This window comes from Budorcas taxicolor, chromosome 1 (assembly GCF_023091745.1).
Source record: "Budorcas taxicolor isolate Tak-1 chromosome 1, Takin1.1, whole genome shotgun sequence".
Classification (NCBI taxonomy): domain Eukaryota; kingdom Metazoa; phylum Chordata; class Mammalia; order Artiodactyla; family Bovidae; genus Budorcas; species Budorcas taxicolor.
The window spans coordinates 216,544,566-216,560,773 of NC_068910.1; the positions used below are offsets into that span (position 1 = coordinate 216,544,566).

The following is a 16,208-nucleotide window of genomic DNA, read 5'->3' on the forward strand; positions in this document are numbered from 1 at the left end:
TAAAAAATATGGAGGCCTGGCAACAGTCATTGACTCAACAGTGAAAACCCATCACCAATATGGTTTTTAACTCTTTAGAAAAGGCTCTGTATCTTTAAGATGCTTTTAAGCTTTATGCCTCTCTCGGATGGGGGCTGTAAGCAATTCACAAGCTGTGAGAGGTCCAGGGAACCTGTTAGGCAAGCTAGAGAGCAATCAGAGGGGGTTTAACTGAAACATCCCTTTCAAATGCAGAAGACTAAAGCCCTGAGTTGACTTTTTTCCAGAGAATATCAGAAAAGTGGACAAGCAGAGCACAAAAGCCGGCAGATTTTTGTTTTTTTGTTGGGGTACATGCTTAGGAATTTCCAGGGGGACCCCTGAAGTCTGATCACGCCTTGCGTATGTCAGCTTCCTTCCTCGTGACCTTGTCACGGGCGGGATTCCTCACACTGGCTTCCGGCGGGGTTCTTTTAAGAATCCTTTGTGCTTAAGGCTAATTATCTAAATTGATTCCCTTTTTAATTTGGTGTTTCTGATTGTTAGGATTTATACTTCTGTTTTAAGAGGCGTGAAGATCAGAACTAAAGGACGGCTGTAGCAAGCCGCATGGAGTCTGAGGCTGTACTGGTCTGAGAACCCTGGGGGCATTAAACTGACTCCCTAGATGTGTCTCCTAGTCACTTTAGCTCACCTGGACCGCCATGCTGCAACAGAGGGCTCACGCACACCCCTGACCCCCAGTTGACACAGTCTGGAAGCGACCCCCCCCGCCTCCTCACGCTCCACACCTGGGCTGCAGCAGCACCCACTCCTGTCTGGTGGTCTTGGCACCCCTGACAACTCCCAGGCTGAAAGTGACCACGTTCCTTTTGAATTTGCTGGTGTCTTTGACCTGTTGGGTGCTCGGTGGATTTGGGCTGAACACAGTTACACACTCAGAGAACAAGGCTAGGAATCCTCGGCCACGTACCCTGCAAGTGTCTCCCATGCCAGACACGGGAGACAGCCCAGACTCTCGGGAGTGGCGGTGCGTGTCCATCACCTAAGGGAGTCTGATCCTCAGTGAACTGTTGCGCGTTACAGCAGTAGGTAACAAACCATCCCAAAGCTGGACACTTAAGATAGGAAGTATTCATTTTGCAATTTAGACTGGATCTGGCTGGACGGTTCTGGTCTTGTTCCCTTCCTGTGCCTGGGGTCTGACAGATCGGTCTGGGGTGACCTCAGCCCACACAGCGCGGGCCGCTCAGGTCAACTCCATGTCCCGTCCTCCAGTGGCTGGGCCTGGGCACCTGGCCATCGCAGGGGCAGGGGCTCTGGACGCCAAGACTGCTGACACCTCATTGACCAAAGGAGGTCACTGGGCTGAGTTCAGGATCAAGGGTGGCAGGAACCCATGGAGGAAAGACAAACTTCACTGGATCTCGGGAGCTGTGGCAATTAATGGGTGATTACTGCAGTCATTCTCCACCCGCCCCACCCCGCCCCGCCCCGCCAGTGGGTGGCGTGTCCCCAGCTTGCCTGGGAACCTTGGGCCACAGGATCGGTAAGGCTGCTCCGGCCTCTGGCTTTTCTCCTGGCCAGATGGGTGGATGGAAGGCCAGAGGAGCTCAGGCAGACCTGAACTGATCCCTGCAGAGGGCGCCAAGCCCAGGCCACGGGCTCCCGTAGGGCCCCGTCCATTCACTGCGTGTGGTTTGCTAACCTACCCTTTCCAACCCGGTGCGCCGCTCTGATTACCTATTGCTAAGTATCAAATTGACCCAAAACTTTGTGGCTTAAAAAGATAGCCATTTCATATGATGGAATCTTTTAGAACTAGAACAGAGCTGGGCTGGGCAATTCTGCTTCCTGTGGCTTCAACTGATGTTAGTCAGCAGATGGACAGGCCCGCCTTCTCTCCTGTGTCTGGCCCGCGGCGGGGTTGGCTGGAAGCAGGCTTGTTTGGGGCCACACCTGGCCTCTCTAGCAAGGCCGGCTGAGGGAGTGTGTCATCCTAACACTGGTTGCTTCCTGTAGGACATGTGTTCTGAGAAGCTGCATGGCCTTTTATGACCTGGCCCCGAAGTCACACCTCCACAGTGTTCTATCGGTCAGAGCCGTCAAAGGCTCACCGAGATTCAAGAGGAAGGGACACAGACCCATCCTCCTTCAATGAATGAAAGAGCTACTCACTCGGGGTCCCCAGCTGTCTCCCCTGCGTTTGTGGCCTTGTCTGCTTTGGGCTCCAAAATCACTGCAGATGGTGACTGCAGCCATGAAGTTAAAAGATGCTTACTCCTTGGAAGGAAAGTTATGACCAACCTAGACAGCATATTATGGAGAACGAAATGAGGTTGCACAGGATCAAACATGACTGAAGCAATTTAGCACGCATGCATGCATTGGAGAAGGAAATGGCAACCCACTCCAGTATTCTTGCCTGGAGAATCCCAGGGACAGAGGAGCCTGTGGGCTGCCGTCTATGGGGTCATGCAGAGTCAGACATGACTAAAGTGACTTAGCAGCAGCAGCAGCAGACAGCATATTAAAAAGCAGAGACATTACCAACAAAGGTCCATCTCATCAAGGCTATAGCTTTTCCAGTAGTCATGTGTGGTCATGTGTGGGTGTGAGTTGGACTATAAAGAAAGCTGAGCGCCGAAGAATTGATGCTTTTGAACTGTGGTGTTGGAGAAGACTCTTGAGAGTCCCTTGCACTGCAAGGAGATCCAACCAGTCCATCCTAAAGGAAATCAGTCCTAAATATTCTTTGGAAGGACTGATGCTGAAGCTGAAACTCCAGTACTTTGGCCACCTGATGTGAAGAGCTGACTCATTTGAAAAGACCCTGATGCTGGCACAGATTGAGGGCAGGAGGAGAAGGGGATGACAGAGGATGAGATGGTTGGCTGGCATTACCGACTCAATGGACATGAGTATGAGTAAACTCCGGGAGTTAGTGATGGACAGGGAGGCCTGGCGGCAGTCCATGGGGTTGCAAAGAGTCAGACACGACTGAGCAACTGAACTGGACTGAACTGTGGTGGTTCTCAGGTGAGACATCTACCCAGAGCAGGCTCCTAGGTCCCCTGTCCAGCAGCATCAGCATCCCTGGGACCTTGTTAGAGACCCGAATTCTCACACCCCAGACCTGCTGGGTCAGAATGACCAGCCCTTCAGCTCATTCTGATGAACCCTAAATCTTGAGAACCACCGCCCCAGGATATAATTCCCTTGATAAGCCTCAGTGATGACCTGTGACCACAATGACTGCCGGGAACTTCCCATCTAGTTGTTGGATGAAGGTGACTGGGGTGGGACACCCGTGGAGTGTGGTATGTACTGTTTATAAGTTGGAACATCGAAGACAAAATTCATCATTGCCCTTGAATTGACTAGGGGCAGAATTTCACTGTGATGTGGGCTCCTTTCCCTTTCTGTGAAGGGACTGGGGCAGGCGGGGAAGAGAGGCAGGGGAAATGGCTGGTTTGGTAAGGTTGTTTCTTAGAGGCTTGTCTAAAAGTCAGCTGCCTGAGGCTGAAAGGAGCGCAGGTGAGCCCCCAGAGAGAAAGCCGCTTTGATAAAGGCAGTGGGCGTCCTTTCCCTCTGTTTCTCAGGGGGTTGGGTGCTGGATGACCTGATGGGTGTGTATGTGTGCTTAATCGCTCAGTCCTGTCTGACTTTGCGACCCCGTGGACTGTAGCCCGCCAGGCTCCTCTGTGCATGGAATCCTCCAGGCAAGAATACTGGAGTGGGTTGCCATGCCCTCCCTCCTCCAGGGGATCTTCCCAACCCAGGGGTCGAACCCAGGTCTTGCACACTGCAGGGAGGTTCTTTGCTGTCTGAGCCACCAGGGAGGCCCAACTCATCACTCCGTCACTCCTGCATGGTGTGTGCCCCCCCTCCCTGCCCCGGCCCCGCCCCGGCCCCGCCCCGGCCCTGCCCCGCCAGGATGGTTACACACAGGTGCGCGTGGGGGCCTAGCCCACACCCTGGAGCCTCTGCGTCCGTGGTGGTAACTGGGCTGCTCCAGGGTAACAGCTTCCTTGGTGAGTCGCCGAGGTCCTCGAGCTGTGCACTCATTGTTATCACACAAAAGGAAGATCTGAGTTTCCTTGAAACTTTAAATCTGTTCCGTCCACTCTAGGGGAGGGCTCGGGTGGATAACCCAAGTAAAGCAGTCACTGGGGTTGGCCCGTTAATTGTAACGAAATGTGGAGGGTTAAGCAGTTTGACCCATGTGTGCCCTGCTCTCAGGGTGATGGATGACAAGTGTGTCTGCCCCAAGATGTGCAGAAATTTCATCCTGCCGTCTTCCCAAGCCTTGGCTCTTCTGTCCTCATTACCAACTTTCCTGCAGAGACTGCTTACCAAGTTGTTACTCAAACAACTTTGCCTGGGGTCAAACCCCATCCCCACACTTCCTTAGTGATGATGGGAGCGCCTGGGCTGGTGTAGGGTATCCCAGGCAGGGGTGGATCCTTGGGGATCAGTTTAATAGAGCTTGGGCTCCCATTACTGGTGAAAGAGTAAAAAGGCAGTTCAGACTGGGAGAGCGCAAGTCAGCCCCCATGCCCTGTTCACAGACTGCAGGCCCAGCCATTGGTAACTGAGAGTTAGCAGGAAGCAATCTGTCCCCCGGTCACTGCAGCTCTGAAGGGTCATCATCACGCCTTCTTTCCAGTGACATCCCCAGCCTCGCCTTGTCACTCTTGCCACCCGCGCAGAAATCACTGCGAAACTTTGAGACTAAAATCATGGGCTGTCAAAACTTTGCAGTCTGTAAGCCTGTCGTAAGTCAGGAAGCTTATTATGAAGTAAGACAGAAAGAGAAAGACCAATACTGTCTTATCAATGCATATATACGGAATTTAGAGTGAAGTAAGACAGAAAGAGAAAGACCAATACTGTCTTATCAATGCATATATACGGAATTTAGAGTGAAGTAAGACAGAAAGAGAAAGACCAATACTGTCTTATCAATGCATATATACGGAATTTAGAAAGACGGTACTGTTGATCCTGCATGCAAGGCAGCAAAGGAGACACAGATGTGAAGAACAGACTTTTGGACTCTGTGGGAGAAGGTGAGGGGGGGATGATTCGAGAGGATGGCACTGAAACACGGGCATTACCACATGTGAAATAGATGAATGACCAGGGCAAGTCTGATGCATGAAGCCGGGCACCCAAAGCCGGTGCTCTGGGACAACCCAGAGGGAGGGGGTGGGGAGGGAGGTGGGGGGGGAGGTTCAGGATGGGGGACACATGTATACCCGTGGCAGATTCATGCTGATGTATGGCAAAAACCATCACCATATTGTAAAGGAATTATTCTCCAATTATACGAAATTGATTTTAAAATAAAATGAAAAAAAAAAAAGGAATGTTCCATTCTTGCCTGGAAGACCTGAGCCGTGTGCACCCCTTCACCAGAGAAGCAGTTTCAGTTTCTACCCTAGATGCAGAGCTTCCGAGAGAGGTTTTCAGGAACAACATCCCGAGTTTTTCATAACTTTATAGTTTTCCACCAGTCTCTGAAATCTCTGAAATTCAGCACAATGCTGAATAAGGTACAATTATTCCCAGTGCATGGCCTTCCCAGGTAACTCAGTGGTAAAGAATCTGCCTAAAATTCAGTGGATGCAGGTTCAATACCTGAGTCAGGATGATCGCCTGGAGGAGGAAATGGCAACCCACTCCGGTGTTTTTGCTGGGAAATCCCATAGACAGAGGAGCCTGGTGGGCTACAGTCCCACGGGGTCACAGAGAGTTAACACAACTTAGCAACAACAATTCCCAGATGAGAACTGAGACTCACATGAGAAAGTAGAGACTCAGAGACATTAGGCAAATTAAGTAGGATAGTCCCCCTGGGGACAGAGCCAGGGTTCAAGTCCAGATTTGTGCATCTAAGTCCTCTGGTTTTTTTCACAAGCTACACCACATCTTTCATGACCGGCCTCACCCTCAGAGAGCCAGCCTCTCCAAGTAGACCCATGAGAACCAACCCGGAGCCTTCTGGAGGGGAGGGCTGCCAAGGGTTCACCCTAAGTGTCTCAGCACCCATTCCTGCTGAACGGAAAAGCAAAACCGGAGAGACGGGTCCTGTAATAGACCTGTGTACTCAGCCGCCAGTGGCTCCATTCCTGCTCCCTGACACCCAGTCCAGCAGCCACCCCCTCCCCACACAGCCTATGTGCTTCTGGAAAATTCCCAAGGTGTGGGCTAAGGGTAATCTTAAAACTTGTGCCATCCTGCATTCAGGAACCCAACTATGATCTGATCAGCAGGCAGCTTTTTTTCTGATAATAGGAACTGGTTCAAGAATGGGCGTGTCAACAAGACTCAGGTCAAGAAGACTCAAGACAAGATTTTCTGGGGACTCCTCGGGAAAAAAAATCAAAGTTCTTGAGAGCCACTGGAATAGATGTTCTGTCTTCCTGTGGACATTGCAAACTGCAGATGTCAGCCTGAAACTGGAGCAGTCAGCTTGTGGCCACCCTAAGGCTCGCATGAACAGGAGAGGTGCAGAGAGCTGAGAGGACAGATCAAGCAAAGAGACGGAGCAAGAGCCTTGATTGAACCTTGCCCGACTTCCAATCCACTCCTAGAACTCGCATTGGTGATCTGAGCCAATAAATTCTACCCTACAGTTTAAATCAAAGTTGGATTTTCTGCTACTTGCCAGCAAGAGCATCTGGACAGACACAGCCTCCTTTGGCGACTGTATTCTGAAGGCCTTGCCGTTCTCAGCCACTCTGCCTGATAGCTGGAGAGTAGCTGAGGGAATCCATGACCCGTCCGAGGACTGGCCCAGTCACAGCCCGAGGGCAGCGTCCACCAGCAGAAATCAGCAGTTGGAGGTGGAGGGAAAGTCAGCCTCTGTCTCACGTCTCTCAGGGTAGGAAACCGAGGCTGTGGGAAGTGATGGACCAGGCGTGAACCAGGCATGGGGGTCTCGCAGCTCAGCACCCTCCCAGCCCCTCTGGCCCAATTCAGCTCCTTGCATGACCAGCAGACGACCCCGGGAGGTGTTCCTGTGATGGCCAGGGGCCACCGCCCCTGGGGAAGCTGCCCCCTAACACTGCGGAGCTGGCATTCATGGGGGCCCAGGGCCCACCTTCCCCGAGCTTTCATCTTCCCATTTCAGAACCCTGAAGGGGCAGAACGACTCCACAGATGGTCTTAACACCTGTGACCTTGAATCCTCTCCGGAGTCTTTCAAAACTCTCCCTAGAAATATCAGAGCTGGAGGCAGGCCCCCCTCTCATGCTGTGGGGTCCCGGGACCGGAGCGTAGATGGGGACTCCCACACAACAGGAGTACCTACATGAGGATCAGGCTGACAAACTTATGCATTAAGTAGGCTCTGCTTACCTGACAATACAACTTCATAAAGACCTGGCCCTCTTAGATTCCTCAGTCTCCCACGGCCCCGCAGGGAGAGCAGTCCCCAGCCCCGCCCCAGCCCACCTCACACCAGGATGTGTGTGCACGTGGAGGCCTAGCCTGTGTGCCCAAGCTCCATCGATGACCCCTGCAGACAGCCTGTCCCCGGCCACCGCCTCCCTCACGCTGACAGGTATGTGCGAGCCACACTCAGGAGGACAGGCGTGCAGAGAGGGCCATGCGGCCCTGCAAACAGGCTCAGGACCACTCAGGTAGGGAGTGGGGTGTCCTGGTACCTGCAGCCTTGTGGGGAGGCTCACAGCCAGAGGAAGGCCAGAACAGCGCCCCCAAGCACTGGGACCCAGGACGTGGGCCCTGCTGGCCAGCTCCGAGGGCAGTGCTCACCTGCATTATTTCCTACAGGGGATGGCAGAACAAGGTTGGGGCAGGGCTGGCTGAGCAAACTGGGCTGCGTTGGGCTTGGTGACCTGGGACATGAGTGTCCTTCCTTGGACGTTAGTTGTCCCTAGGGGAGCAGGACTCCTTCCCATTCTAGAACCCTCTGTGGAGTCTGGGAACCAGACTTGATTTCAGAGCCCTCATCCCATCCAGGAGTCCTAGGACAGCAGCCCAAACCCCCAGGGAAGAGAGAGCCACAGCTGGGAAGTACACGGCCTTTTATTTCTTCATTTCCCATCCGGAGATGCTGGGATGAAGGCGGTGGTTTCACATGGGAAAGACGTGGGCCGTGGAATATCAATCAGCCCAGGACTTGGAATAGAGGCAGAAGGACCCAGACTGACCACCTCTGGGGACACCACCCCAGGGCCCACCCCGCCCACGACAGGCCAGCAGCACAACTGCCAAGCGCCCAGGATACGGCACGCTGAACAGTCTGTACACACGGGCGGGAGGGTCCGGCCATCTGGGAGCAAACAGGTCCGTGAGGTTGCAGTGGGGAAGACGTGTCTCCCAACAACAGCTAAGCCCCACTCAGGGGATACGACGGTGGAAGGCAGCTCAGGGACGCGCAGGACTAGCGATCCTGTAGAAACGGGGCTCAGGCGCGCGCACACGAGGACAAAGCCACGCGCCGCGCAGACCGGGAGGGAGGTCCCAGGGCTCCCGGAGGGGCGCCCCGGACAGACGCCGGCGCGGCCCGGACGGGAAAGCCCGACGGCGCGGCTGCCGGCGCACGTCCCGAAGGAGAGATGGATGGACACTGGGACGTTCACAGGACGGAGGCCGCGCGCGCAGAGCCAGGGGAGGTCAGGACGGCGCCCGGGCCGGGAGCCCTGAGAGCGGCCCCTTCTGGAAATGTCCAGAAGAAGGCCGATGCTCTGCGCTCGTCCGCGCGGCTGCAGAGCGCGGGGTGGGCCGCCGTGCCAGTACTTATTCACATTTGGGGCGCTTGCCTAGCGAAGGCCTCCGCCTGAGGCTGTGGCCAGCTCAGGGGCGGGGCGGGGGGGCGCGGGGAATGTCTCAGCGGGCCAAGGTCTGGGGCCACCTCCAGAGAACCCGTCTCCCTACCCGGTGGTTCCCAGGCCCGGGGAGCCCCCCCGCCAGCGGCCGGGGAGATGCCTGCGTTTCCAGAGGTCACGGGGGCCGAGAGGCTGCGCCCCCGGACCACCCCCCGCGGACGGGAGCAAACAGTCTGTGTGAGCCTAACAGTGCGGAGCCAAGTCTGCCACGTCGGGAAGGCAAAGCGCCCTGCGGACATGTATATTCGTCCCGCCGCAAGGTCACGCTGGGCGCGGGGTGGAGGCCGGGGTTTGGCGGTGAAGACAGGGCGCGGGGGTCCTCGGTTCCTGCATTCGGCCTGCGTTACAAGCTTGTCTTAGCAGCGAGAGTTTGCCCTTGTTTCTGTGGCACGAAGGCGGTGGACACTGGACCAGGTCGGGGCGAGGTCAGTCAGTCTGCTGAGAGCAGAAAAGCTGCTGGCGGCGCTGCAGGGCGCCGCCTCCTCCTGGGGGCCCTCAGGTGAAGTAGCGGCAGGGCGTGGAGTCGATGAAGCAGTACGGCGTGCAGCGCAGGTCTCCGTACGACCTGGGGGAGGACACGGGGCAGTGGGCAGGAGGAGCCCGGGACGCAGCCACGTCCTGGGACTCCGCTGCAACTCGGCAAACGGCTGCTCCCCCTGCCAGCTGCCTAAGGGCCTGGGGCAGCCGGGTCCAGGCTTCCGGGGCTTTCCCCCTTGAGCACAGCCGAGGGGTGTGGGGGCATGGGCTTGGTGGGTAGCCTTGCCCTGAACGCAGCCTCTTGGAGACAACCGCCCCCTCCTCCAGCTCCGTCCTTAGACGGCTCCGCACTATTTCTGAGCAGTCTAGTTTGGCAGCCACTGGCCACAGATCTTGAAACAAAGTTAGTGGGACAGAAGAATTGGATTCTTAACTTTATTTAAACAGCTTACCTGTAACTGGACATGGAACAACAGACTGGTTCCAAATAGGAAAAGGAGTACGTCAAGGCTGTATATTGTCACCCTGCTTATTTAACTTATATGCAGAGTACATCATGAGAAACGCTGGATTGCAAGAAACACAAGCTGGAATCAAAATTGCCTGGAGAAATATCAATAACCTCAGATATGCAGATGACACCACCCTTCTGGCAGAAAGTGAAGAAGAACTAATGAGCCTCTTGATGAAAGTGAAAGAGGAGAGTGAAAAATTTGGCTTAAAGCTCAATATTCAGAAAATGAAGATCATGGCATCCAGTCCCATCACTTCATGGGAAATAGAAACAGTCTCAGACTTTATTTTTTTGGGCTCCAAAATCACTGCAGATGGTGACTGCAGCCATGAGATTAAAAGACGCTTACTCCTTGGAAGAAAAGTTATGACCAACCTAGATAGCATATTCAAAAGCAGAGACATTACTTTGCCGACTAAGGTCCGTCTAGTCAAGGCTATGGTTTTTCCTGTGGTCATGTATGGATGTGAGAGTTCGACTGTGAAGAAGGCTGAGCACCAAAGAATTGATGTGTTTGAACTGTGGTGTTGGAGAAGACTCTTGAGAGTCCCTTGGACTGCAAGGAGATCCAACCAGTCCATTCTGAAGGAGATCAACCCTGGGATTTCTTTGGAAGGAATGATGCTAAAGCTGAAGCTCCAGTACTTTGGCCACCTCATGAGAAGAGTTGACTCACTGGAAAAGACTCTGATGCTGGGAGGGATTGGGGGCAGGAGGAGAAGGGGACAACCGAGGATGAGATGGCTGGATGGCATCACGGACTCGATGGACGTGAGTCTGAGTGAACTCTGGGAGTTGGTGATGGACAGGGAGGCCTGGCGTGCTGCGATTCATGGGGTCGCAAAGAGTCAGACACGACTGAGCGACTGAACTGAACTGAACTGTGCAGCTATTTAAAGACTACAGCTACCAAGCTGCAGAGCACGGCCTACGCCTACACATGCCCCAGTGCTAATTCTGAGTTTCTGTCTTATCTTACACCTACTTTCCCAAGCATGCCCCGAGGCTTCTTGGGATTAAGAGAGTAACAGCAGGGAGCCAGGGTAAGTCCTGGGTTCCGTGCCACTCTGTACCCCAGGTCTGATTACCCACGCCCAGTGGGCTCCACAGGCCTTCAGCCAGTTCAGACCCTTCGCCAACTCTCTGGTGGGGCCTGGCAGGAGCCTCCCTACTTTTAGAGAAGGGCGGTGCATGCAGACACACGCAGAGGCGGCAGGGTCTTGGCCCAGCCTGCGGTGCTTGGAATAGGGGTGACAACAAGTCTGAGCTCTTCCCCCCAGTTGGATTTGTTGCTGTGCATTTGGGGGTAGGCATCAGGAGACCCTCCTCCTTGGAGGAGAGGGGCGGGCCTGGGGTCTGTCCCCCAGTCCTCCCCAGGGCTTGGGTCCAATCCCACAGAGGAGGACAGCTGGAGGGAATAAGGGCTGGAGAGGTGGATCCCTGAGGGCCCAGCTGTCCACTTTGAGGCCACGAGAGACACAGGCCAGGGCCTGGGGGAGCAGCGGCCTCCCCAGCTCTCCCAGAAGCCCCGCAGCCCTGGTCTGGTGAGGTCTGGGGTGGGGGGCGCCATTCTGCTTGAACAGAACTCAGGAGACCCCCCTCGCAGGGCAGAGGCTCCCTGGGTGTGGGAAATGTCCTCGTGGAGGCCAGGACACCGGCATGCTTATCCTGACCCACATGGATGCCCACTGAGGGGGCCTCAGAAACAACTGCTGGGGTGCCGGCAGGAACACTGCGTTCCTGGGGTTCTTTTGGAGGAGCCGAGGTCAGCAAAGTGAGGTACAAATGCTGGCAGGGTCTCTGCGGCACCCACAGGCCCGCCGGGCAGTTCCGGAGCGTTCAGGGTACAGATGCCTGCCCGGTGCCCTGGGCCCCACTCCAAGGGTGGGCCCGCTCCTCGGGAGACCAGGCCGGTCCCGGGAGAAGGGGAGACAGAGCTGCTGAGCCCGAGCCACGGGGGGCTTAGAGGTGGTGGCCCCCCGACTCCAGGAGGGGCTGGGTCACACGGCTGCGCTGACACAGCCCCATGATGTGAGCCAGGGCAGCGTGACGTGAGCTGGGACTGCGTGTGACGTGATCCAGGGCTGCATGTGTTGTGAGGCGGGGCAGCATGACGTGAGCCGGGGCTGCTGTGACGTGAGTTGGGGTTAGCATATTAAAAAGCAGAGATATTACTTTGCCAACAAAGGTCCGTCTAGTCGAGGCTATGGTTATTCCAGTGGTCATGTACGGATGTGAGAGTTGGACTGTGAAGAAAGCTAAGCACCAAAGAATTGATGCTTTTGAACTGTGTTGTTGAAGACTGTTGAGAGTCCCTTGGACTGCAAGGAGATCCAACCAGTCCAGCCTAAAGGAGATTAGTCCTGGGATTTCTTTGGAAGGAATGATGCTAAAGCTGAAAGTCCAGTACTTTGGCCACCTCATGAGAAGAGCTGACTCATTGGAAAAGACTCTGATGCTGGGAGGGATTGGGGGCAGGAGGAGAAGGGGACGACAGAGCATGAGATGGCTGGATGGCATCACCGACTCAATGGACATGAGTCTGAGTGAACTCCAGGAGCTGGTGATGGACAGGGAGGCCTGGCGTGCTGCGATTCATGGGGTCGCAAAGAGTTGGACATGACTGAGCGACTGAACTGAACTGAACGTGAGCTGGGACTGTGTGTGACGTGATCCGGGACTGCGTGTGACATGAGCCGGGACTGTGTGTGACGTGAGCCAGGGCGGCGTCACCATTCCGCAGTGTCCACAAAGCCCCAGGCAACCAGAGCTGCTCAGGAACATATTTGTGAAGGAAAGTGGGGAGCCCGGGAGCGGTCAAGCCCACGAGGCGGTCCCTACCCGGGGAGATAGGTCTCGCAGGTCAGGTGGCCGAAGTCAGTGCCGTCGCAGTCCTCCACGCCCCGGTGTCGGTGGCCATCTCCGCAGTAGGCCCGGCGGCAGCCTGCGGGGACACAAGGGGGACACAACCCTGAGGGGCCGAGGAGGGGACGGCCCGGGAGGACCACGTGGCTGCAAGGGCCCTCCTCTCGCATGCGGCCTTCCACAAGGGTCCAGACCCCAGCCCCACGGAAGGGGGCGCTGGCCCTGGTCCAGGCCTGCCGCGCATCAGCCGAGAGCCCACCCCAGCCTCGTGTCCTTGTCCCAGCCTGGGGCGTGAACACTGTCCCCCGTCGCGGGACCACTGCCGGATCCCGCACGGCCAGGGTCGGGAGACCGCGGGCCCCGGGCTCAGTGATGGCCTTGGGGTGGGGGTGGAGAGGGGAGCAGCTCTGGTCTGTCTGCAGGGAGCCTCCAGGCGACCCTGTGTCCCCCTGCAAACCAGACCACATCTTCTGCCAGCTCTGTTCTCGTCCGAGGGGAGGTGCCGGGAGTATGAACCCTCGTCTTTACAAGGGTGTCTGAGCCAATAGGGCTTGAGACCCTTAGGCAGTCCTTCGTGCCGTGTCACCTCCAGGAGCGCCCAGGGGCCTGCGGGCAGAGCCGTGGAACCCTAGGAGCCCGGAACCGTCAGGGGAAGAGCAGCTTCCTGGGAGAAGCAGCTGCTTTACCCACCGGCCCTATGTGCCCTGCTCCTCCCGCTGAGCTCTTGGCTGGCGAGGGACCCGCGCTGGGCACCTGCGCGTTCCTGGCCCGGAACCGGAGCCCAGGTCCTCACTGCAGGGCCCAAGAAGCCGTGCAGGGAAGGAGCGTCCGGCCCCGACGACACCCAGACCATCCCCGTGACGTCGGCTCACGGGATCTCAAGGCTTCAGCCGTCCATGCCCGTCACACCTAGTTTTCAGGGAAGCCCTCGGTCACCCCACTCACCGCGTAGCCGCCCCTCTGAGACGGGGTGACTTGGTGGCTTTCAGAGCCGCCTCCAAACTCTGCCTGGACTCTGAAGCTCATGCTTTCCACCTCACCTCCTGCTTTCATCCCTTGACTTTTAAAAAAAGAGGGAACAGGGACGCTCCGGTGCTAGGCTGCCTGCCTGTCCCGGTCACATCCGTGAGCCTGAGGGCTGCTCGGCCGCCCAGTCCCCTCGCGCTCAGCTCCGAGGACTCCGTCTGCTGAGAGGGAGCCCGATTCAGAGTCTCGGCTTCTCCCATCGGCCTCTCAGACCTCTTGCACCACCTTTCTCTCTCGATGAGAATGTGGGTTTTGCCAAGAAGTAGGATTCAGGAAAAAAGGGAGGACTCTGGGGCTTCTCTGGGGTCCAAACCCTTGACAGCAGCTCCATCACCATCCTTGAATGGTTCGGAGGGTTCACATCTGGCCTGAGCGAGGACGGTCATCCCCTCTAGCAGCCTAGCGCTGGCTATGCTGCCGCTAAGTTGCTTCAGTCGTGTCTGACTCTGTGCGACCCCATAGACGGCAGCCCACGAGGCTCCTCTGTCCCTGGGATTCTCCAGGCAAGAACACTGGAGTGAGTTGCCACTTCCTTCTCCAATGCATGAAAGTGAAAAGTGAAAATGAAGTCGCTCAGTTGTGTCTGACTCTTAGTGACCCCATGAACTGTAGCCTACCAGGCTCCTCCGCCCATGGGATTTTCCAGGCAAGAGTACTGGAGTGGGTTGCCGTTGCTGGCTCTAGAACCATCCGAAACCAGCGTGGCCGGTGTCCAGGGCCTGGCCTGGTGCCAGCCCCGCGGTGGTGCATGCTGGCTCCCCCGGGGCCGGGCCCCACTCACGGATGCAGCCGTCGCCCGCGTCTGTGTTCCCGTCGTCACACTCCTCCCCCGACTGCAGGACCCCGTCCCCGCAGGAGCTGCGGTGGTCTCCAGGGTAGTCCCGAGGGTGGACAGGTGTCAGCTGGCCAGAGAAACAGCGCAGTTACCAGGGACAGTGTGCCAGGCAGCTGGGGACAGAGGCTCTGGGTGGGCACAGGGCGGTGGGGGCTCCTGTCCCAGGGCCAGAACTCTGTGCTTGGTGGGGAGGCTGGGCCGCGGGGAGCCCCGTCTGGAGCCTGGACTCAGAGCGGAGGCTGCAGGCGGGGGCCCTGGGCCCAGAGGGCTCTCAGAGGCTGGGTGAGGGGGGTGCTCAACCCTCCACGGAAAGCCCTGCGCCCGGCCTCCCCTTCCTTCGGAGGTGCGTCCCTCTGCGGAGCGCCACCTTGGGTACCTGGACGGGGAGCCAGCCAAAGCTGTCCTTGAAGTACAGGGACCTCTGGTCTCTGCGGAAGGCGATGGCGTTCTGGGTGTTCAGCCTCTCCAGTTCCTCCTGGTTGTTGACCACAAAGATCTGCGGGAGAACACACTGGTGAGGGTCCCGGAAAACACTTCCCCAAGGAGCAGGGCTTAAAGAGCCAGAGGAGGAAAAACAAGCCCTGTGGGGGGCTGGTGGTCAGTGGGGAGAGGGTTGGCGTTTGCGCTATTGTGTCCCTCCTGAAGTGAGGGCTAACGATTCCCACATCCTCCCAACCTGGTTCAGAATGTTTGAGTTTGGAATAAAAATATCCACCAAGGTTTAAGATTTTTAAATCTTCAAAGTGTTACAAAGACTTCAATAAAAAGGTGATGTCATCTAATCAAGTATTTTAATATCTGGAAATGATTCTTAAAATTCTTACACTCAAAGACATTTATGACAATGCTATTATATGAGGGAAAAGCTTGGAGCACTTGATCTGTTTCTGAAAATAGGGCTCTGGTTAAATAAATCATAGCACAGCCACGTGATGCATGGATTATTATGTATCCATTCGAACGATGAATTTATGTCCAGGGTTTACTTCAAAGTAATCCAAAGGAGGGGGGGCTGTCTACATCAAGTGTAAAGAAGAAAGGAGATGAGCTGGGACTTGATCATTGTTGAACTTGGGTAAAGAGGACGTGGGGGTTCCTTAAACTATCTGTTCCGCGTTTGTGTTTACTTGCAATGTTCCATAGTGTTTTTCTTCAAAAGAGACAGTCTAATGGTTAGCACTCAGTGCTTTCACTGTCAGAGCCCAGGTTCAATCCCTGGTCAGGGAACTAAAATCCAGCAAGCCGAATGGCATGGCCGAACAAAAAAGACACAGAAAATGCTCCACTGTGGGCCCACAACGTTATCTTGGTTTTCTTCTTCGGATTTCCCCCTTAGTTTCCAGTTTCCTATAACAAGTTTGTGCCCAGCGTAACGGGGAAATAAATTTTGCTAAAAGGTCTTTACAAACCCCAGGGGGTCATCAATCACGTCCTGAGGGGTGAGCACCCCCAGATTCCTCCCAGAAGAGCCTTACCACAGGAACTCGTGGGGAGCTGGGCCCGTACACAGACTCCCCGTAGGAAGGGTTATTCACATTCATGGGGGGTCCACAAAGACATCTTCCTGGGGGCCCAGGAAATCCTCTTTCCCCCTTGGGTCCCATCACAAGTTGTCCTAGAAAGCAACAAACCGCTGTTAACAGAGCAAAGGAAA

At 55.8% G+C, this 16,208-nt stretch overlaps 1 protein-coding gene across 4 annotated transcripts in view; it reads right to left on the bottom strand.

The window, feature by feature from the left end:
• Positions 1-8,752: 8,752 nt before the first annotated feature.
• The window catches only part of COLQ (collagen like tail subunit of asymmetric acetylcholinesterase), a 63,556-nt gene continuing 56,100 nt past the window's right edge, over positions 8,753-16,208 (bottom strand). For 2 of the 4 annotated variants that reach the window (XM_052635474.1, XM_052635481.1), the window contains exons 13-17: positions 16,030-16,169; positions 14,931-15,050; positions 14,501-14,621; positions 12,670-12,772; positions 8,753-9,402 (exon numbers count right to left, since the gene is read on the bottom strand). In XM_052635474.1, the coding sequence (XP_052491434.1) occupies positions 9,333-9,402; positions 12,670-12,772; positions 14,501-14,621; positions 14,931-15,050; positions 16,030-16,169 (554 nt within the window). In that variant the 3' untranslated portion in view covers positions 8,753-9,332. Of the gene's footprint in view, positions 9,403-12,669; positions 12,773-14,500; positions 14,622-14,921; positions 15,051-16,029; positions 16,170-16,208 lie in introns of all 4 variants that reach the window. The other 2 variants (XM_052635465.1, XM_052635490.1) reach the window with 1 other exon arrangement.